The 24,303-nt window shown below is 41.7% G+C and overlaps 1 protein-coding gene across 2 annotated transcripts in view; it reads right to left on the bottom strand.

The window, feature by feature from the left end:
* Positions 1-9,795: 9,795 nt before the first annotated feature.
* The window catches only part of GABRA3 (gamma-aminobutyric acid type A receptor alpha3 subunit), a 232,001-nt gene continuing 217,493 nt past the window's right edge, over positions 9,796-24,303 (bottom strand). Inside the window, exons 8-9 of one of the 2 annotated variants that reach the window (XM_023507580.1) lie at positions 10,766-10,784; positions 9,955-10,263 (exon numbers count right to left, since the gene is read on the bottom strand). In XM_023507580.1, the coding sequence (XP_023363348.1) occupies positions 9,955-10,263; positions 10,766-10,784 (328 nt within the window). Of the gene's footprint in view, positions 10,291-10,765; positions 10,785-24,303 lie in introns of both variants that reach the window. The other variant, XM_003800932.2, reaches the window with a different exon arrangement.

Below are 24,303 nucleotides of genomic sequence, written 5' to 3'. Positions count from 1 at the left end.
CAAAATCCCAACTTGTATGGCTTCAAATGTGTTCTTTGTTCACCCACAGGCACAACAACCTTTAGTGTCTCTCTGTTGTTTTGAGGATAAGGTCTGAAAGTCTTCTTCTGCCCTTACGGTGTCCCTTACAAATGACCTGTTTCTGCTTCCTTCTCAGTTTCATTTAATGGAGCCCTCCACGTGGCCCTTTCCATCTGCCCCCAGCTCTCATCACCTACTCAGTGCCTGCAGTTTTTATCTCCTTTGGCTTGATCAATCTCTCTCTCTCTCTTTCTCTCTCCCTTTCCCCCTTAGCCTCACCCCACTTTGGGCAAGCACAGGGTAACTATCTAGCCCAGGTCACATGTTAGATGCTAATTTTTTTAAGAAGCCTCTTCCCTGAGCATCTCAGGCTGGTTGAGGGCCCCCATCCATGCTTTCCTGGCCCCGAATGCTCAGCGTCCCCATGGCTTTCGCCCTGTGTCTCTGCCATTAAACTGTGCCTCCTTAGAGTACACCACACCCCATGCTTGTTTTCACTGAAGAACTCCAGCTCTTGGCACTGGATTGGGACTCGTGACAAGGAAACTTTCAATAAATATCTGCTGAGTGAAAGAATCTTCTCCTCATTATTGCATCAAACACAACAGAGGCTGGCTAGCATCTGGCAAACAACTACACTACTGACAGAGAGAACTTTGCAAAGGACGTGCCCCACTGGCAATGCGTAGATACTGCTTCTAACTTACACCACAGTCCCCCACAACATCTGGATGCCAGGAAAACACAGACCCACAGGCAGGCCCCAGAACAACAGAGCCTTTATTTCCCCTGAGCTAGCCAGCCCTGCACAACCTGCATCACGGATTTCTGGCAGCTCCAAGACGTGCCAAAGCTTCTCCTAATTGCAAATGCCAGATAAATGGGATTGAACTTGTCCAGTCTGTGGGGCCTCAAGCAAATCATGTGATCCCTCAGCTTCAGTTTCGTAATCTGTAAAACGGAGCTAACAGTGCTATTCACAAGTGTTGTTGTTACCACCTAACACGGAGCCTGGCACCAAGGAAGCGCTCAGCGAGCAGTAGCTCTCAGCCCTAGTCGTCTTGTTGTCAGTAGCTCCTCCACAGCCCACTCATTTTCTTAATTTGGTCTCATGTTCCTCTGTAACTCATCTCTCAAATTGTTTGGGGTTAAGATGTGGGGGGAAAGGTCCCTGTCATATTCATTTGTTCACTCAACAGTCATTTCCTGAGCCCTTTTCTATGTTCTAGGCACTGTGCTGGGGTCTGTGAATGTAGAGGGATAAACAGGATGGTGGAGAGAAGAAAACTCCCCTGACTCATGCACGTCAGGTGTCTCATACATATGATCTGCTCTGTGACAACACCAGTATCCCTCCTCCCCCACAAACAGACATTTTCCCCAGAAGGAGACCTCATTTCCAAAGAACAAACAAGATGTTTTTTTAAAAAAAAATTCAAAATACAGAAAGCCACAGATTACCAAAACATATTGGAAAGTGTGTAACTGTGTTGAGACTTGTGATTTTACCTTACACTTTGATCTGATTACAGCTCAGGGGATAAATACGGGGCAGTCACTCTTTACCTTGTCAGGCATCAGGACTCCAGGGCGTCAGGAGCATCGATTTCCCTCCCATCCCCCTGCCTACTTTGCTGTTGTTTGCACCAAAAATTCACACCATCCATTTTCTTCATGTAAACAATAAAAACCATTTCTATTGCCTTGTTTTTATGTGGATACAATTACCTTCAGCTCTGATAAATTTGGCTAGTATCCTGGAATATCAGGCACTGAAGGGCTCTTAAAGATCACGTACCTCAAGATCTTCATTATATAGGAGAATATTTGAGACCTACAGGCGTGGAGAGCCCATTCCAAGTCAGGAACTGGGATTAGAAGCTTTATCTCGTGTATATGAGAGGCATTAATGATTCCAAAAATCGTTCATGTACAGTAGCTCATTTAGTCTTTATAGTCATACCTGGAAAAGTTTTCCTATTATACTTTACATAAGGTTAAATGACTTGCCCAAGGTCGCAAGCTGAGACAATAGTTTAACCCAGATTAAAACTCAGTATTTTTTTCTGCGTCCTTTTACCATTCACACTTGCTCTATTTACTACCAGCTTTTCCCTACAACCATGGTGATATTTTATTGTTATCATAGATTTGAACAGAAGCCAATTTCAATCAATTCATATTAATATGTGTATTTTAATTGCATATCAATACTTACAAGATGAGATACTCATCTGGCCAAGATTCAGGCCCTGCTGCATCTCTCATCATGGTCCTTGCAGGGGATTGTAGTGTGACTATCCCCTTGGGATGCCTAGAACTGATTCCCAGCTGAGCCAATGATTGACCAGAGCACCAGCCTTGGACACCACCTTCCATTGACCTTAACCTGGAGGAGGCCTGCCAGTGCTATGGAACCCTGGAAAAGTTGGCTCATCATTGGACACTAGCTTGGCATGGACACCAGCTCAGTGGGGATGTGGATTGAGGAGATCAGACAGCTTCAGGGTCAGTAACCCCTTCTCCTTACATCAGCATGGAGGGAACATGGTGACTAATGAGATCTTGAATTTCACTGGCTGGCACTATTTCTTTTGGGAATTCACTGGCTCTACTTTGATAATAAGCATTAATTGAACTTTCCCAGGTCTCCTCTCATCAAGGGGTAGGGGACGGACTGTTTGGATTCCAGGCTGGATTTGTACTTCATAAAAGGGAGCCTTGGTTGAGATGTATGAAGACCCTAGAGCTATTCCCCAACATGACACCTGCAGGTATAAAATTTCATTCAATGGAATGCAGAGTCCTAAGCCCCAGTCTGGTGTAGCTTTCAGGGCTATCCTGAGGCTATGATAAATAAAACTCAGCAGGCTGCAATGGCACTTAGTGGTGGCCTTATTGCACTTTATACACTTACGACACTTCAGTGACCAGAGAAAGGGCCTGAGGCTTTAGAATGAAGTGGGGCAATGTGTTTGCTGAGCAGTAAGGCTAGAAAGAGGCTGTGAGAATGGGAAACTCTAAGACCCTGTGTCTGAAGGAAATCGGCTTGGAATGGAGATAGCAACTTCAGGGGCCACAAAGTGGTGTGCTGCTGTCATCTCTCGGAACCTATGGAATACAACTTTCTGGGATCACAAGTCAGCAAAATGATGGCATGCAGCCAGATTCTCAGATGAATGACATATTGGGTCTCCCACACCACCTTTTAGGTCCCAAACCACTATACTCGCCACCCACTCTGATGGATAGAATGCCCGGTTATTTAGGACAAATAAGTTTAAACTGCATTATGATTGCTGTCATTTCTGAGCCTTTGTGTTTTGCCTGGAAAACGCTGAATGCTCCTTTAAATCCCAGTTCATAAGTTAGTTTATTCATTAAGTATTTCCTGAATTTGGACTGCAGTTTTGGCCCTACACTGTGGTACACAAAGATCGCTCTCCCTGGTGGTTAATCTAGTGGAAGAGTATGAGGACTAACACGTGGTGACTGTGGGGCTGGTGAGAGCAGGGCAAGGTGGATGAAGGCACACAGCATGGCCATGGCAGAGCATCTAGGCTAGGAAGACAAGAGCCTGAGAGATACGTCTTTATCAGTGAGAACTTGAGGATGAGCAGGAGTCAGCCAGGTGAAGGCAGGGAGGCAAGGAACATGCTAGACCAAAGAAACATCCTGAATAAAGCCCCTGAGACACATGATGACTCGATGTGCAATTGATAGGGCTGGTGAAATGTGAATGAGAGACAGGCGTGGTGAAAACAGGCCATGAGCAGCAAGTTAGACTTTGAAGGCCAGGGCTGGACTTTAGATCCCAGTGCCTGATATTCCAGGATGCCATGGAAGGATTTTAAAGAGGCAAGTAAACACGATCTGGTTTACAACTTAAAAGGGTAGCTCCGTAGTAATCCTGATGAGAGATCATGATGGAGGTTTGGTACTGGAAGTGGGAGAAGGGGGTCCAATATGGGATTTAAGCTAGAGGCCGAACTTACAAGATTTTCAAATGTGCTAGATATGAGGATGGGAGACAGATGCCAATAACATCTCCTAAGTTTTGAACCTGAATATCTGGATGAATGACATTATATTTATTGACAAAGGATGACCAAGGGAAGTATTGCGGGGGTTGAGGAACCAAGAGTTCTGCTTTGAACTTGTCAAAAAAAATAACGTGAAAGAACTAGGCTAGAGATGTGGATTCAGCAGTCATCAGCATAGAGAAGGCATGGCTGATTCCATATATGCCTGTGCAGTCTCTGGCTCTCTGCAGCCCTCCTCTTCACCCTGCACTGGCCTTAAGTAAGCTTCCTAGGACAAGCCCTAGGTATGACTTCCTAGGGCAGTGAAATCCAGGCAGCTTCCACCTGTTTCTTTTCCACCTGTTTCTTTCTTTCCACTTATTCTCCAGAAGACCTCTCTCAACATATTACCTATGAGAACCCAGAAGTCATGCTGTGAGAAGCCACAAGGAAAGACCATGTACAGACATTCCAGTCAACACTCACAGATGAACCTGCCCTTCAACCCTCACAGCCTAGCTGCTAGACATGTGAATGAATGCCACAAGGGCCTAGTCTGGCACACAGAACCTCCTTCATTTTCCCAGTCGAGGACCCAACTCTTACCCTGCTCAACAGGACTAGAGCTAGGTAACTAAAACTTCTGCATCTTGCTACAGAATCTCCTGCCACATGGAGCTGGGACATGGATCCTCTACCTCTAGATGTTCCAGCCAATTTAGTCTCCCTCCCCTTGTTTGAGTCTTCATACCTGTGCCCCTAGGTACTGTGGAGCAGAGATAAGCCATCCCTCCTGTAGCCTGTCCACATCACTGACCTACAGGTTTAATAAAAGTGATTGTTTTACTTTGGGGTGCTACGTTTCACAATACAATGTAATAGGAATACGTGGTGACCAAAGCCATCAGGACAGGTGAACTCACTCAGAAAGAGGGGGGAGAGTGAAAATGCAATAGAGAAAATACTAGAGGAAACCCCAGGCTTTGTGGGATGAGAGAGGTTGAATAGCAAGAAAGGAGAAACAGAAAAATGGCTGCAACAAGAAACAGGGCTACCAGGAGACTGTGGTGTCATGGAAACCAAAAAGGAGACGGTTTCAGGAATAAAGTCCTTGTCAACAGTGTCAAATGCTGCTGACAGGTCAAGTAAGATAACTGGAAAACGCCTTTAGGTTTCAGTAACAAGGGCAGCGGTGACTCAGCAAGAGCAGCCGCTCTGAGAGCAGATAACGAAGTTAGAATTCTTTGAGCAGAGAGGAGCAGGGATAAAGAACAAAGGAGGGGCCGGCCTGGGACAGAAGGAAGGCCACCTTTTCCTGTGGCAGCAAAGAAGAGAGGTGGTGTGCAGATCCGGGGAAGTCTGGCTATTCGATTATAAGGACTCTAGGGAGTTCCCTCCTGAAAAATTCTGCCCCCCTTTACCTGAAGGTTTGAAAAAGAGGCTGGGATCTGTTTGTTTTATGCTCTGTGCTCTCAACTTACCTGGAAGCTCCCTGCCTGGCACCAGCACCCCCTTGTTTTAAACTTAGGCCCCAACATTTCCCATGGTCAGACTGGAGCTGGAACACTTCCAATCCTGCATCTCATCACAGTAGACGGTCCCACAGGGAGCTCAGGGTGAGGATATGAGGGGTGGGGCAAGAGGCTGAAGAGATCGTCGTGGGACCTGACAGACAGTGTGATCCCTGTCCTCCAGATTTAGCCTCCCAACTGTCCTTTCTTGGTGCTTCCTTCAAATTCTTTTGAAGTTGCTAACGCATCTGAGTTGTGTCCCAGGGAACCACAGATGCGGTTCCTGCTCTTGGCATGGGCTAGCATGAGGACAGCAGCAGAATAAAGTGGAGGCACAGGATGTGGTGACTCTTGGGGAAAGCTGCTGGAAAGGATACTCTGTTGACTTGACTCTGATCAGAATCTGATTCAACTAAAGCTCAGCTCAGAGGAAGGACTTGCCCGATATCACCCAGCCACTGTGATGGCGTTGAGCCTGGCTAAAATGTAATTGTGTATTCCTCTCAGTACTTTCCCCATGACATCAAATTGTTGGAGCTGAGGCAGAAGGAAGGCAGAACAGGTGTAGGTTGCCTGTGCCATTTGGGACAACATGGACGGAACTGGAGGACATTATGCTAAGTGAAATAAGCCAGGCACAGAAAGACAAATACTGCACGATCTCACTAAAATGTGGAATCTAAAAGAAACAAACAAAAAAAGCCCCCAAACTTGAATACATAGACTTGGCGTCGTAGTCACTTACCATGTGTATATTTATCAAAGCATCTTCTTATACACCTTAAATACACACAATTTGAAATATAAAAGGCAGGAGGGTCCAGAATGCAGCTTTCCTGTCAACAAGGGCAGGCACCTTTGGCCTCACTCCAGCAGGTGGACACACAATGAATGTTCTTATGCCAATTAGGAGCTATTGAAGCTGAAGAGCAGAGATTCCTGCCCGCAATTATAGGGCCCCTTTAACACAGTTTCCCCAAATTGCTTCCTTCTTCTTACGTTCTCCTTCCTAGTCTTTCCCTCTCCTGCTGGACCTCTTGCAAGGATTCAGTTTTATAGGTCCCGGTCAAGCGCAGCCTAGGAAGCCCTCTGAAAGGCGTCCTAACCCAGACATACCCCGCATAGCCCAGTGGGCTGTGCTTGAGGCTTTCAGAGGGGACTGGTGCTCAAGCTTGCCTTCCTCTCCTGCCTGCGGGAACTAATAGATCATTAAATGAACCTCCATATTTAAAAGCCAACAGGAACAAACAATTATTTCATTAGAACATAAAAGCTATTTGAAGTGGCTTAAAAGAGAGCACATTTATTAGCAGTGCTTGAGAAGGCTGCACATTGCATTTGTTTGTTTCCATCAGTCTCCCCTGATCACGGGTCAGCTAGTCTCCTCTCCAGTAGCACCCTAAAGACTCTCCACACACACAGCTCTGATCTACGTTAGCATTCATTTGTTCAATAAACGTTTGGTGAGTGCCTAGTAGGTGCTGGACACTCTTCCAGCAGCCTCTAGACTGGTACCTTCAGTGAACTGCTGGAGATATTTCTCTCATACTCTAAGTATCATAAAATATTCATGTCTTCGGGTTCCAGTCAGGGGCAGGGTTTCAAACTCCAGGGCAGCTCAGCTACAAAAGGGCTGATGGGAGCACCTTGAGATTTCCCGAGGATAGGGCAAAATGGCTTCAGAAGGATTTTACAGAAACGTGAACACTTAAATATTGGTATCAGGCAATTTTATGAAGAAGGCTGCCACCTGTGTCTCACACTGTTGTTCTGGGGATGTCATTGAGCTGGTCAGGGACTATTGCATTGCCAGGGCTGGAACATGCATCAAGGGTCAGATTGTTCAAGCCCCTGCTTTTATTTTGGACAAGAAAAAAAAATTTTAATGCTCTCCCAAGTGTATTTTTCCTGACTCTGAGGAGACAGGTGACTTCCTCAAGCAGATCTCATGTGATTAGTTACCAGATTTCTGATAACTCTGCAAGAAATAAAGCTCATCATCCATTTCCCAACACATGGCCTAACCACAGAGGCGCTCACTCTCACTCACTCTATCTAATGACTATTGCCTAAGGGAACTATTGCCTAAGGAAAAGAGAAAAGTGAAGATTTTAGAATTACAATAAAAATATCTCTGTTTCTTGGGAGTGGACAAATTCAGCAGAAGAAGCAGTAAAGCTGTTTCCTTCTCTTTCATATTGGGTAATGAGACCCCAGAGTCAATCACAGTTATGTTTTTACAAGGATGGATCCATTCCGGATGACTGTAATGCACTTCTTGCTCTGGGGATACCTTTCCCCAGCTTACTCGAATAGTGTTACGAAATGGAAAATAAAGGTGGAATGGGAGTAGGGGTGACAGTCATGAACATAGTACTGCCCCTGTTAAACAAAAAGTGACCAAAGAAAGATGTCCAGCCCAAGTACAATTCAGAAAGGGTTTAATAAACAGCCGCTAAACATTGCACCAAAGCATTTGGGAACACAATTTCTACAGAGAGGCAAAGGTCAGGCTTCCATTCTAAATTCCTTAAGACAGACGATCATTAACAGCCCCGCCCCCCACCCCCCATCCCCACATATCCACAAGACTACACTCTTCTAGTCATGAATTTACCTACAGACACAGTCTTAGGAATAATGGGACTGGCATGCGTTATCCCAGCAATGGCAAGGAAGCAAGGGATGGGGAGAGGATGGATGAAAAGGCAACCAGCAGCGAATGATACACCCCTTAGAAGCTTTGTTTAGGGGGTGAGCAGAAGAATCTGCTTGTGGTTTCATCTGTGGCTTTACCTTGGGCTTCTAGGACTAGTGCAGTTATTCAGATCCAAAGTGGCTGGGGCTGCCATCTCAGTCTCATTCCCTTGAGCTCAAACTGTTAGAAGTGGTCTCTTGGGTGACACATTGTGACTTTCTAACAACCTTTTTAGAGTCCAACCAAACATGATCCAGAAGGCCTGCTGAGATTGTGCTGATTCTGAGGTCAGTGTGGATCCGGCTGCTCAGTCCTTTCTTCATTTTGGCCTTTGGAAAGGGGCACATTACAGCTCTTTATTAAAGACACTTGAAAGGAGCCTAGACAAATTATTCAAACTTCTGGGACTCAATTTATCTACCTTATAAAAATTTCATGATTATGCTTGTCTCTTTTACTCACATTAAGAACAAATATGATCAAATGACCTCTAAATAATACATTATAAAACTGGTAATAAAGTTAATGATCTAGTTGACTCAAAAAATTGACTAGAGATATTTGTATGAATCTTCCATTCACATGTCATAGAATCGGCATCAGCAGAAGACCGTAGGCTCCTGAAGTGACAGGAGCAAGGTGCCTGGGTCTGGCCAAGGTGTGGAGTGTGGACGGCATGGAAGGAAGTTGCCTTCCACCTGCCGCTGGCCCTCCTCTCTTTTGAGCCAGGCTTCAATCCTCAACTATTGTCTACCCCAAACCTCTGGTCTAATCAAGTATTTGATTAGTTGCCTTGGCAGGGAGGTGACTTTTTTCTCTCTCCCATCTTTAAAAAATTCTTGTGTAGGCATTTGATCTAAATCTTTGTGTTTCTATCTGTATCTTTTTAGTTTAATAAAAAAGACTTGATCTTTTTTCCTGAAGAGTTTGCAGGTGGTAATAAGTCCAAACTAAGCAGTGCCCAGCTGGCTACAAGGAGGCCAAAGGCATTGAGGAAAGAGGAATTTCGTGGAGGAGATATATACCAAGGACGGCACTATTTTCCTGAGGCGCTGGACATGGCAGGGCACCAGTCATCTTGGTGCCAGGTTGGCCTACCTAAGTTATCTTTATTTGGGCCAGACACAGTAGAACATAGTGACCCTCAATTGTCTCCACTAATCTCCAGGCTAACAAAGGGGTCAGGAGCCATGTTCAGAGGTCAGAAGTGGCTCCCACCTTTGCTATCATACTTATGCCTGTGGCCCTAATGTAGGCAGGGGAGGTGGCAGGCAGGACCACACGGCAGGTAGGACCAAACCTGGCTTCCTAGTAAGTCAGAATTATCTGATCTGGACCAGTCAACAATTCTCCTCGGTCTGGACCTCTCAAACAGCCGAGGGAGTAGAAACTCTTGTTCTTTCTACAGTGAGCAGAGTACAGTAAAATACATGCAGTGCCCTCAGCTGGGGAGACTGAAAGACTAAGATGAGTAACTGGACAAATGGCAGTGTTTGACGATGGGGGTACACTCAGCAATGTTAAAAGGGACAAGGAATTTTTTTGTGGTTGTTTTCTTCATTGAGATTCATAAATATGAATTGAGAATCACAGCTTGGTAGAGGGTTAAAAAGAAGAATCCTGAAATACACGAAGGGGAGCCTGGAGGTTGGGATGCTTCGTGGGGTATACAGTGCTCTGGTTGCTGTGCTGCCACCACTATCTACTGTTTGCGAATCATGCCCTTGATAGCTGACTCCCGGTTGACATAGGTGGCCCAATAGACCAGATTGAATATGGCAAAGAGAACAGGAAAGATGATGCGGGAGATTTTGTCGACCTTGCTGACACTGTTGTAGGTCTTCGTCTCAGTTGGGCTGTCCTGCACATAGGTGGCCTTGGGCGAAGCAATGATGGTTGGGGTTGAGGAGGCACTGGGAGTAGCGCCCTTGGAGATGGTGGAGAACTCAGTATCCTTGGCCAGGTTGATGGGATAGGTGGTCCCCACGATGTTGAAGGTGGTGCTGGTTTTCTTTGTTGGAGCTGCTGGTGTTTTCTTCTAGAGTTCAGGAAAAAGAGGGGAGAGGGGAGAACAAACAACAGCTAATTAACTACTTACACAAAGAACTTTTAAAGGCTGCAGGGAGGAGCAGCCAGGAGAGAAGGTAAGAAATGGGGGCCATGAAGCCAGTAACCCTAAGAAGCCAGGTTTGTGTCTGAGGAAGACGAATTCAAAAGCTGAAAACTTGTATCACCCTGGCTTTTGAGCTATAAGGCTTTGGCTAAGTCATTTTTCCTTTTTGAGCCTCTTTTCTTCATCTACAAAAATGAGAATCAATACAATCTGCAGGGTTGCTGAGAGGATCAGAAGAGAGAATGGCAGTGCAAGTCACTGATAACCTGTGGAATGTTGTCACATGTAGGATCTTGTATATAACGTGATTGGATCCTCACAGCAACCCAGTGAGGTAGGCACGTGAGATTACTCCCGTTTGACAGGTGAAATAACTCCCACTAAATGGCAGAGCCTGCACTTGCAATACGGGCTCCCGACTTTTATACAGGGCTGCACTGTGCTGCTTTCTATAGGCATGAGACACTTGGTGGTTACCCGAGAAATAACTCCAAAAGGCCGCGACCATCAAGTGGCACACCTCCTGTGAGGAAGAGAGCTTGGTGAGTCTGAAAAGTCATTTCGTCTTAAAGACACATGCGTCACCACAACAGCACCCCACCCTTCATGCACTGTGACCATGTTCAGCAAGCTCAGGGGCACACCAAGATTTCTACAGCCCCCTACAGGGCTATGCATATGAGCCCTCCGACCCAGCAAAGGCAGAGACATCTGGAGGGTTACTATGATACTGTCTTATTTTTTCAGAGGAAAACAACCCAAACACCTGGTGGGGAGCTAGCACAGCCACATGTGCCCGGCTGCTCTCTCTTATACCTCTCCTGGGCTGTACAAGGAGCCTTACGGGGACTTTTTTCATGCAGAAGACAGGAGAGGAGACAGTGCTCGGGATCAATTGTGGATCAGAATAGAGAGGCTGAGGAACAGGGGAGGCCAAGGGAGCAGCCCAGACCCAGACTCCGGCCAAAGGCAGCAGCTCTGCTCACGGTCTGCAGACTGTTTATGGCTTCACTCCTCACTCTGGCCTTTGCTGCCTTCTACTTCTCTTGGACTGAATGGAAAAGTAGGTACAGATGAGCTTGAGACATGCCCTAATTTCAGCCGCCTCATGTGCCCATCTTTCATATTATTTTGCTTCCCAGCACCTAGGTGTTACCCTGCCACTTCCTACCTGTTTCTTCCCTGCCTTTCTCCATTCCCACCTTCTCTCACTGACCCCTTACTCCTAAGCTCTTACATAGCTTTTTCTTCTTTACTTCAGAAGCCCCATCCTTTTTTATCTCTTGTCTTTTATACCTCACTGCCATTTCCCTTCCTGATCCTAATAATAACTTTTGCCCAATATTTACTGAATGTGTGCTGGGCCAAGAACTATGCCAGATGAGTAGAAAGGTTAAAACATGAGTCAGCATCAGTCCCTGTCTTCCAGGAGCTCACAGTCCAGTGCGGGAGAGAGCCTCACGAGCACATCATCATCATATAACGTGATCAGAGTCCTAACAGGACTGAGCAAAGTGCTATAAAAGTTCGGCTGATGGAGGGACAAAGTATCTGCAGGTGTTGGAAAAGGTGGCTCAGAGAGGCAATGAGGTTTGCAGTCTGGGTCCTAGAAGATGAGTAGAAGCTGTCTCATCAGACAAAGGTGCAGCAAAGGGCCGTGCACAGGCCAAGGGCTCTGCTTTTTTGAGGAATGACAAGAAGTTTACCAAAGTTTGGTCATAGTGTATATGGCAGAGTTGCAGGAACTGAGTCCATACAGACAGGCTTTGAATGCTGTGTTCTCTTGTTTGCCTGCCTATGCCGGCCTCTGTTTGTCATCAGCAAGTGCAACAGGTTATGGGGATGTTTGCTTAAATAAATGACCAGTCTGACGAATAGGGCATTTTAAAAGCAATATCGCTCTTTCTCTTTGAGGATTACAGTCACATTGCTACAAGTGGAAGGGAGACAGAAATTGAAAGCTTCTAAGAACCTTGTAAATGCTTTAAATACTACATGGGACTCATTTATAATTAGCAAATTCATTGTGTGAATAGAGTCCTGCTGCTAAATGTCTTTGCTATTAAATAAAAGAGTGTTTTACTTGTTTGCCTGCTTACTTATTAATTTGCTTAGTAATCTCTTTTCCATGGGTAGACTAAAAGAACAAAAAACAACAAAAAAAGGAAATAAAGAAAAGGAAAAAAGGAAAGAAAAAACCCACTCCCCTGACTTTGCTAGAAGGTTTCACATATGTTATTTCATTTAGTCATTTCAGAAGCTTGTTACGACCAAGTCTCTGAACAACAAACACTTTCTTCAGCTCCAAAGGCACTTTGTGTTCTGTAACTGGGTAGAAGCAGCAGTTGATTTAATCACAGAGTTTTTAAGTAACAAAGAAAGATTACCTTTTCATTTTTCTCATCACTTCCAAGATGAAACATTTTAATCAGTCACTATATATTTTTCCTAAATTGTCAAAGAAGGAAATCAAAGCAAAAGCCATAGAGTTGAGAAGACAGATGCAGAAGACAGAGATAAATACTTCATGCACGTATTTCCCATTTCTGCATCCAGTTTTCCAGTACTTCTCCTTGTTCCATGCAGACTAGGTTGACACAACTTTGATTGAATTGTCATTCTATTCCTACCTTCTTAGCCAAATTTCTGGCTCATAGGCACATGGTGGATGTTTACCGAATGAAAAAATATCTCTCATTAAAAATGCTCAATATGATTTCTGGTTTCTTCATCCTGAGTCTTAATCTCTGCTACATAGAGAACATCTCTCTATAGTTCTGCCTGGGGTTGTTTCCACATTAAAAAGCTGAACTCAACTCCTCCAAATTCCCCAAGCAGTCTGACAGTCTGACTCCAGGATAAGAACACCTTTCTTTCCAAAAAGCCATTTCATGTGAGTTTTTGGATGAGGCAATAAAATCTTTTATAGACAAATGCATGTCCAACTCAAGAGTATTCCTGAGACGACCTTCCTGTAAATTGTCTCTAATTAAAGGCTTAGTTTGGACACCAAATTTACCTGAAACACAACTAGGACCTCACAGTGTATGAATACCTGGTCCAGTGCCTCTGTGTCAATCCCTGTATAGGCACCTATATTTCCTTAACCCCTGTCTCCAGAAGTGGGGCAAAGCAATGAAGTTTATGCTATATGGAATTCAAAGATGAATACAATTAACAACACAGAAAAAAAAAACAAATTAAAAAATGAGCCAAGGACTTGAATAGACATTTCTCCAAAGAAGATATATAAATGACCAATAAGTACATGAAAAGATGCCCCAGCATTATTAGTCATTAGAGAAATGCAAATCAAAATCACAGTGAGACACCACTGCACATCCATTAAAATGGTTTACTATCAAAAAAACTCAGAAAATGTCAAGTGTTGGTGAGGATATGAAAACACTAAAATCCTTGCACATTATTGGTAATGTAAAAATAGTATAGCCACTATGGAAAATGGCATGATCATTCTTCAAACAATTGGAAATAGAATTAGCATATAATCCAGTGTTTCTACTTCTGAGTCTATCACTCCTCAATTGACAGCAGAGTCTCAGAGAGATATTTTTACTCCCATGTTCATAGCAGTATTACTCATAACAGCCAAATGGGGGAAATAACCCAAGTGTCCACTGAGAGTAGAATCAACAAACAAAATGTGGTCTATACATACAATGAAATACTATTCAATCTTAAACAGGAAGGAAATTCTGACTCATGCTACAACATGGGTGAACCTTGAGGACATTATGCTAAATGAAATAAGCCAGTCACAAAAGGACAAAAGCTATGTGATTCCACTTCTAGGAGGTACCTAGAGTTGCAAATTCATAGAAACAGAAAGTAAAATGGTGGTTGCTAAGGCCTGAGGCAGAGAGGAATGGGGAATTGTTTACTGGGTCCAGAACTCCAGTTTTGCAAATAAAAAGATGGCAAGTTTTTTTGTTACATGTATTTTACCACTGAATCAGAGACTCTGCTCTCAGGAAATATACTCTAGTGAGGAATATTAATTAAAATAAAAGAATTAAAATATAAAAAAGCACAAATCAGAAACACTCAGGCATAAATAATAAGTCAAGGGAATTCAAAAGAGAAAGGAAGCATTCTGGATTTGGAGTGGTCAGGTAAGCCAATGGAAAGGAGAGAAAATGCAGGTGGAAGAAAAGTAATCACTTGTACCAGTTTCCTGAAAGGGTAGGAGGTACTCGGAGCGTTAACTGGTAAATTGCACACGTCCAGATCACAGCTGAGAAGGAAAGAATGGGTGACAGTCAGAAACTATCTATGTTTTGGTGGGGAGAAAGGAGACAATAAGCTGAGGCGGATCTCATACAGTGACTTCTACATTCCCCAAGAGGAAGGTGAAAAGAATAATAAACATTTAAAATAGGTCATGTAGGAAATTAGGGTCATAGAGAAGGACTGCACACACTAGTTGAAGGACCAGCAGCATTCCAAAGTATATACTCACAAACATCACCAGTCCATCAACACATGTGGAATTGCTTCAGAGAGCAGTAGAGCCCTTGGACAGAAGTGACTGGGGACTGCAGTGATATAGGTGATGGGAGCTATGCTGAACAGAGAAGCAAGGGAGACAGTGTGAATCACTCACTCATTAGATATTTACTGAGGGTTTCCTATGTGGCAAGTTCTTTGCAGCAGCGAACAGTAAAACATGGCCCCTTCCCTCAAGGAGCTCAAATTCCAGTGAAAGGGACAGGTAACAAGCATAGAAGCAAAGAAATGCATACAATGATGTAACGTCAGGAGGTGGGAACGACAATGGAGATTCCTGAAGCAGGGCCGGAGCAGAGAGACGTGCTGAATGCTAGGCAGGAAGGTCTCTCTGAGAGGGTGAGCAGACACCGGAGTAAAAGAGAAAGGCTAGGAAAAGGGGTGAACAACAAACATTTCAGAAAGAAAGAAAGAATAGTAGTGACAAAGTACCTGGAGTTGAAATGTGAGTGACTTGTTTAAGAATCATCCAGGAGGTCACTCTGGGCTGGGTGGAGTGAATGAAAATTTAAAATGGATCGTAGGAGAAGGCATCACAGATCCCATACCAAACCCTGTAAGGCTTTGAAAGCCTTGGTAAGGATTATGGAAACTTATGTAAGGTTAGTGGGAAGCCATTAAAGGATCTTAAGTAGAATTTTTCTGATTTACAATTTTAAAAGATCTTTTCTACTGTTGAGCTGAGAATAGATGTATAAGCATGAAAGCAGAGGCCTAAAATCAGGAAACTAGGCTAATGAGACTAGTGAGAGATGTGGTATGTTTAGTGTTAAAGATATGGAGAAAAGTAGCCAGAGTGAAGGTATATTGCAAATGTGGAGCAATCAGGACTTGATAATAAATTACAGGTGGGTGGTCTGGGAGCAGAGTGGGGGGCAGGGAAGAAAAGGAGAAGATCAAGAATGGATCTCAGGCTTTTGCCTGAGCATCTGGAAGAATGGTGGAGTTGTTAGTTGTGCTGGGAAGACTTGAAGATAAGCAGGTTTGGGGGAAAGATCAGGAGATGTGTTTGGATGTATTATCTTCCCACTGGACATCTCAGTGGAGAAGTACACAGTTATACATATCAGTCTGCAGTTCAGGAGAAAGGTCTAAGCTGGAGATATGTATCTGGGAGTTGTCAGCCTCTAGCAGGCCATTTATTCAATGTGCTGGGATTGAGTGAGGTCTCCTGAGGAGTAAGTACAGATTCAAAAGAAAAGAGGTCTGACTACCAAGCCCAGATATGCTCCAACATTTACATGTCAAGAAGAAGACAGAAAAGGATAGTGCAAAGAAAAATAACAAGGAAAAAAGTAAAAAGCAAAATCAGTAAATCCTACTGTATAAGAGCCTAAGTGAACAGCTAGAGCTTCAAAGGAGACATACGTAAAATCAAACAGTGAAAGAGGAATGGCCTGAAAGCAGTATTGAAAATAAAGAGGATATAAACTACATTTCTAGCAAATGGGAGTCAGAAATTCACCAGCATCTGCCAAGCAGGAAAGCAGAGGAAGGGAAGTCTCAGCTAAGAATCAGATGTCAGTTAAGACAGAATGTGGACAGATCATTCAGGGAAGAAGCTGGTGGTGCAGAATCTCTTGTCTTCTAGTTAACAAGGGTTCCTGAGGGAAGGGAGAGAGAATTTATGGGGAGTAATTAGGATGAGTCTAGAAAAAAAGCACAGGAGAGTGTAAAGATGAGAGGGGAAGACAGCTAATCACAGAGGAAACCACAATTTGAGTATTGACCAGGATGACATGGAGGTGAGCCCTATAGAATATATGGCACAAGTTTATTCTGAGGTTCTTTCGGTATCAGGTTAATAGTTATAAAGATACTAACACTGTTAGCTGACTTACTCTCACAGTCTTCCTGAAAACACCTAGAATAAGAATGCAGGCAGTCAGATTGGTTCATTTCCCAAACCTTCACCTAGTGGTAGAAATGGTAGCAGTGCCTGGCAGGAGGGAGAGCCCAGACCTCATTTGATAGGCTCAGTTCTAGTTGATGATGTCAGATGAGTCATCCAACTGAAAAACAAAGAGAACTTGAGAAGATTGCAAGCAATGTAGACTAGTAGTAAAAATCCTCTACTGTGTGTACGAAACGAGTATAGAGAAGAGATGAGGGAATGGAGAGGTGGCTTCCACCTGCAAAAGCAATAGTTTCCTCGGTGTTACGTAAGATAAACAGGAAAATAAAGAGGTAGCATTTTGGTTTTCTCTCTCTGATGACACTCAGTACTTGGTCCCGTATCAGTGCTCTGACTGTGTATTCCAGAAATGATTACTATGTGTTTTGATTAACTTCTCACTGAGAGAGTAGGATTATTGTCAGGCCATTAATGCCTACTGTAGAACAAGGTGGGAAGATCACCAGTTTATGAGTAAAACTTAATCCACATTGAATAGCACTTACCCTACAGAGAAATACCAAGGGGAAAATTAATTCGTGGCTATGGGACAGGAAAGTCCCATAGATTTAAAAGCCATTAAGGAAAAGAAACTAAACTTTTCCAAGATGTACATAAAAGTTGAGAATTTTCTCTAATGTAAAAAAGATGAAATATTATCTTAGAGAAAGACATTATTCTAATTCAGAAAATAAAAGAGAGAGAGAGAGCCTAAGAATTATTGTTTCAAAAATCTAGGCAAGATGTTATGAATATTTTAAAAGTAGTTCTAAGAGTAATCATCTTCTTTATAAGTGTCAAGGTTTATTTCTTCATTTTAATTTGCCTTTATTATTTTTTATGTTTAATAAGTTTAAGTAATAATGCACATAGCTTAAAATCACAGCACTTGAAGGCTTATAATGAAAATCAGGAAACTCTTACCTTGATGCACCCCAACTCACTGTGCATCTCCTCACAGGTATTTGTTTGTAACTCTCTTAGTTGATACTTGTAATAGTTATTTTATATTTATTATTTACAATGGTGCTTAGTGAATAGTGCTGCGATAATCATACTAGTGCAGATACATATATCTTTGACATACTGACTTCGTTTTCTTTGGATATACACAGGGTAGTTGGACTGCTCAATCGTTTAGTAGTTCTACTTTTTTCCATAATGGCTGTTCTAATTCAATAGGGTGTAAGGATTCTCTTTTCTCCAAATCCTCACCAATATCTCTCTTGCATCTTTTTGATAATATGGCCATTCTAACAGGTGTGAGGTGATATCCCATTGTGGTTTTAATTTGCATTTCTCTGATTATTAGTGAGGCTGAGCATGCTTTTTATGTTCTTGGCCATTTGTATGTTTTGTTTTGATAAATGCTTACTTGGGTACTTTCTCTATTTGTTCAACCAGGTAATTTATTTTCTTGCTATTGAGTTATTTGGGTTCCTTGAGTATTTTTTTACATTAGCCTCTTCTCAGATGCATGGTTTGCAAATGTTTTCTCCAATTCCATAGGTTATTTATTCACTCTGTTGATTGTTTCCTTTACTGTGCAGAAGCTTTTAAGATTGATGTAATCACTCATTTGCCTATTTTTTATTTTGTTGCCTATCCCTTTGGGGTCATTTCCAAAAAATCACTGCCTACACCAATGCTATAGATGTTTTCCTGTCGTAATTTTATAGTTTTGAATATTATATTTAAGTCCTTAATCCATTTTGAGTTGATTTTTGGATACGGTATAAGATATAGGGTCTAATCCCACTTTTTATGTATGCCTATCTAGTTTTCTCATCACCATTTGTTGAAGAGACTGCCCTTTCCACATTGTTTTTGACACTTTTGTGGAGAATCAATTATATGCGAATGTATGGATTTATTTCTGGGTTTTCTATTCTGTTACATTGGTCTATGTGTCTTTTTATTTTTTTAGACAAAGTCTCACTTTGTCACCCTTGGTAGAGTGCTATGGCATCACAGCTCACAGCAACCTCAAACTCTTAGGCTTAAGTGATCCTCTTGCCTCAGCCTGCCAACTAGCTGGCTGGGACTACAGGTGCCCACCACAACACTCGGCTATTTTTTAGAGACGGGATCTTGCTCTTGCTCAGGCTGGTCTTGAACCTGTGAGCTCAGGCAATCCGCCCACCTCAGCCTCCCAAGTGCTGGAATTACAGGTGTGAGCCACTGCACTCAGCTGGTCTATGTGTCTCTTTAAAATGCCAGTACCATGTTGTTTTGATTAGCACAGATCTGCAGTATATTTTGAAATCAGGTAGTGTGTGCTGCTTTTGGCTTTGTTCTTTTTGCTTGAGGTTGTTTTGGCTATTTGGGGTATTTTGTATATCTATGACAATTTTAGGAACTTTTTCTATGAGAAAATGAGAAATGTCATTGGGCTTTTGATAAGGATTGCACCGAATCTGTTGATTATTTTGAGTAGTATGGACATTGCAAAAATATCAATTCCTCCAATAATGAACACTGGATAGCTTTCCAGTTATTTGTGTCTTCAATTTCTCTCTTCAATATTTTACATTTTCAGTGCACTAATCTTTTACCTTTTTGGTTACATTTATTTTGGGTATTTTATTATTTCTTATACCTGTTGTAAATGGGACTGTCTTATTGATTCTTTTTCAGATAGTTCATTGCTAGTGTGTAGAAATGCAATTGTATATTGATTTTTGTATCCTGCAACTTTATTGTATTTGTTCAGTAGTTCTAAGAGTGTCTCTTGGTGGGATTTTCTATATATAAAAACATGCCATCTGCAAACAGGGACAATTTAGCTACTTATTTTCTAATTTGAAAGCCTTTTATTCATTTCTCTTACCCAATTGCTCTGTCTAGGCCAGCAGTTCTCAACCTGTGAGTCACGACCCCTTTGGGGGTCTCCTGCATATTAAATATTTACATTACAATTCATAAAAGTAGCAAAATTACAGTTATGAAGTAGCAATGAAAATAATTTCAGGGGTCACCACAACATGAGGAATGGTGTTAAAGGGTCGTGGCATTAGAAAGGTTGAGAAACATTGATCTAGATTTTCCAGTATTGTGTTGACTAGAAGTGGTGAGAGTGGGCTTATTTGTCTTATTTCTGATCTTTGAAAAAAAGCATTTAATCTTTCACCATTGAGCATGATGTTAGCTGTGGGTTTGTCATACATGACCTTTATTGTGATGAGGTACATTTCTTCTATACCTAATTTGTTGAGACCTTTTATCATGAAAGGATGTTGAATTTTGTCAAATACTTTTTCTCTATTAAGATGATCATATGGTTTTTGTCTTTCATTCTGTTAATGTAGTTCATCACATTTATAGATTTGCATATGCTGAACCATCCTTACATCCCTGGGATAAATCATGGTAACTGATCATGGTAACTGATCCCTTAAATGTGCTATTGAATTTGATTTTGCTAGTATTCTGTTGAAGATTTCTGCATCTCTTTTGTTCATCAGGGATATTGACCTGTAATCTCCTTTCCTTGTGCTATCTTCATCTCGTTGTGGTATCAAGGAAATGCTGGCCTTTTTAAAAGTAAGTTTGGGATTATTCCATTTTCTTCAATTTTTTGAAAGAGTTTGATAGGATTGGTATTAAGACTTATCCTAGTACACCATGGTGCTGGGTCCATTGGGATGGGCCTAGACCCTGGAGTCTGCTGGAGAAAGCTTAGACCATGTGTTTCCTGCAGCCTGGGTCCAAAGGAACCAGCGTAGAGCCTGGGGCCAGCCTGGGGCCGGGGCAGGCATGGAGCCTGTCTCTTTAGGGGTCAACTTGGAGCCTAGGAGAATGTCCCTTCACTTATCTCCTCTGTTGGATACCCTCTTTTCTGGGTCTTATGTCTTTCTTCTTTTTTGTGTTTACTCTCTTGCTTTAATAGAAACTATACTCCAATTTCCCTAGGACAGGGTACATGGAAGATGACATTTCTGAGTTCATACCAGCCTAATAATGAGTACTTCACTTATGCCTTTAATACATTGATTATACATAAAATTCTAGGTTGAAAATCATTTGTCCCTCAGAATTATGAGATTTACTGCTCCACTGTATTCCGGCATCCACCGTAGTTGAGAAGGCTGATGCCATATCATTGCTTTGTAATAGCATTTATTTTCTTTCTGGAATATTTTTAGATAATTGCTTTATTTAGGGTTTCCTGAAATTTCCTGCCTATGTGCCTTTATGTTGACCCATGAAGACACTTTCATTCTGGAAGCTTATGACTTTCCGTTTGTAAATATGTCTGTGTTAGTTCGTTGTTAATTTCCTTCCTTCCCTTTTCTCTGTTCACTCATTCTACAATTTCTGAGTTGGATGGACTTCCTCTATTCATCCCTCGGCCTCTTATGTTTTCATTCCCATTTTCTTTCTCTGTCTCTCTCTCTTTCCCCTACTCATAAAGTGATTTACTTTTCTACATCTCTATTGAATTTTTATTTTGGCAATTCTTTTTAACTTCAAAGGATCATTTGTATGCTCTGATTTCCTTTTATTCAGCATCCTGCTCTTGTCTTATGTGTAATATGTATCACAAATCTCAGGTAAAAGCTAGTTTGTTTTTCTTAAGTTCTCTTTAATTCCCTAACTTATCTGTGTTTACTTCCTTCAAGATGAAGTGTTCCTTTTTACTTGTTTGTTTGCCTGTTTGTTTTTGGTTTAATCTTTGCTATTTTCTTTCACATTGAAAACTTTGCTTTGGTGACCCTTAGTATTTCAATATTACTTGGCATCTGAGAAGATGTCGATATGCTCAGTGTACCTGAGCTGAGCTTGTTGAATTGTGGGCTATGATTTAAGACATCAGATGGAAGTATCAGCATGTAACAACTTTTATCTGGAGACATTCAGCTTCTTTACAAGAGAAATAGTGCTATTCTTTCTGAAGAGTATACATTTGGCTAAAGACATTTCACACATTTGGCAGATTCTGGCTACTCTGTTCAAAGACTTATAACCAATCCCCCTAGCTGTACCCTTGCACTTTATTTCCTGCTATATTGAGCATCTCTGAATATTTGATTTATCCAGGGTTCTGTCTTAATCCAGCTTGATAAATCAGTTATTATTCCTTCCATCCATATTCATCCTTCTTTAGATGTGTTAAAGTTTCTTGTTTGACATCCCTTGTCCAGCTCCCCTGGTGCTTGTGGGTTTTATATTTGTTTTATTCCTTCATTTTCATTTTAGTGGGATCTTCAGAGGAAACAGTGATAAAATACATGGGGTTGATACTCAGAAGTCCACTTTCATTAATTTTTTAGAGTACAATAACAGGTAGTCATTTATCTTCATTTGAAAATAAATTAAAAAAAACCAAAAAACACCTTGAGTCAGAGTGTCACTGTTGTCCTGGGTAAAGTGCAGTCGTGTCAGCTTAGCTCACAGCAACCTCAAACTCTTGGGCTCAAGAGATCCTCCTGCCTCAGCCTTTAGGGTAGCTAGGACTACAGGCCTGCACCAATATGACTGGCTAGCTTTTCTATTTTTAGTAGAGACGGCTCTTAATCTTTCTTAAGCTGGTCTTGAACTCCTGAGCTCAAGGGATCCTCCCAGCATGCTAGGATTACAGGCCTGGGCCACCCTTTTGCATTTCATCTAATCCCTAGTTATAATACAGATCAGAAATAAAATTTAAAATCAATTACATTATCTTAAAACTGTTTTGTGTATACTCATCCTAACTTTATGAAGCCAAAACAAGGTTAAACGTGTCTCTCTAAAGGAGGAAAAAAAAAAGTTATAATTAAATTCTGAAATTTTCACTTCCAACACCATTCAATCTCTTTTCCTGAGGGTTTCACTGTTGGTTCCTCTACATTGTGGCAATGTAGACAAACCATAGCACCCTCACATTATGGACTTGTTTTTATGTATTCCATAGTTTCTTTTTCTCACAATCAGCTTCTTAAAAATAACTTAAATGGATTGGCCATGAGAGACACTGCAGAGGACCCTGGAGATTATCCTCTTTGTAGAAGAGTTTTATACCATTTTTTTGGTTTTTCTTTTCTTTTTTTTTTTTCCTGCACTCTTTACATGGAGAAATGGTTATTGTTTTCAACCTCCAGCTTTAAAGCTTTTAACAATCTGTTCTAGTCTTCTGTCTTCCTTCAAACCACCCCCACACCTCTTTCTGGCCATAAAAAGAAAAAAAAGTATCTCATTTATCATAAAACATCCATGGCTGCTTTTCAGATATCTGAAAATAGTATGAGCCAATTTCCCTCCTCTAGTGTAGTAACCAAAATGGAAGAGTATACTCTAAACATGGGCCAACTGGTACAGAACAAGTGAGATGATAAGCTCTTTTGGTTCTGTGCTGGTTGGCTTATGTTGAGAGTATACTTCTTAGATTAGATCCAAATCAAACTGGGCTTCTCAAGAGTTTCACCACATGGTAGACTTATGTTATATATTTTTTTCTTTTACATTCCAGAATTTTATTTCTAGTGTTCAATGTTTATTTAGCTTTTCCATCTCAGAACTTATTTTTGTACCTATGTGTAAGAATTTATATTTGATTCAACCAACATTTATTAATATCAGCTTATAAATTTGAATCTTCTACCTTGTATGTCTTCATTTGGGTTGGTGACGACAACATTTGAGAGAGCTGTGCACCCAGGGACCTTCATTTAGGTTGATGTCAATCCATCAGTCAATTCCACTTGAGTTCAGTTGGTGAACAAATGTAATCAGCCTAATTGTACAAATTTTTTTTTCAACTGCTGTCTCTTCTTCAAGGAGGTATAATTTTTAGAAAGTCAAGTGCCTTGATAAAATCTTTGGCATTTTCTGCTCCACCCATCCAGAAAACTTTTCATAAAATCTCATGAGGTTAGTTTGGCCTAATTTCTTCTTAGTGAACTCAGGCTATATATCAGTGATTGCTGCTAATTGCTCTTAAAATATCTATTACATTTAATAATATATCTTAAGGAGCTTTCAGTTTGATATGTCAAAATATAGACATTTTGATCGCCTTTCTCTATGGAACCAATCAAAAACAGTAAGTAAAATGAGAGATAAAAATTGAAACTCTATCTTTGATGAAACTTGAAAGCTTTTATAACCTTGACCCCAAAATGTAAGAGCTCCCATTTGTAGTGAAAACTGGATCAGGGTGAAGAAGACATGAGGATGCCTGCTGTTCTGGATTTCAGGTCACGAATAGAGTTACAAATGTGGGTGGCATGACCTGAGAGACAAAACAAATGATCTCTGTTTTGAAACAAAATCAGGTTTCATACTGGTAGATGTGAGAGATAGATAGGTTGACTTCTCAGTGGAGTGCCCAGCTTCAATTTTAGGGTAATCAGGGAGAATGCCTACAAGTGGGCAGTTCCTGGGGGTTCTTTAGATTCACAAAAGAGGAAAAGAATCCAGAGGTGCCCACGCCTACTGGTCAGAATGGACTAGGCCCATGCATTTGAGAGTCAACAGATGGGAGGGATTAAACTCTTCAAAAATGTAGTTAAACTAGAAAACCTAGTTTACTTCCCCTA

This window comes from Otolemur garnettii, unplaced genomic scaffold, assembly GCF_000181295.1.
Source record: "Otolemur garnettii isolate 467f Iridium unplaced genomic scaffold, OtoGar3 scaffold00190, whole genome shotgun sequence".
NCBI classification, from domain to species: Eukaryota; Metazoa; Chordata; class Mammalia; order Primates; family Galagidae; genus Otolemur; species Otolemur garnettii.
This window is presented reverse-complemented; position numbering and strand designations above follow the sequence as displayed.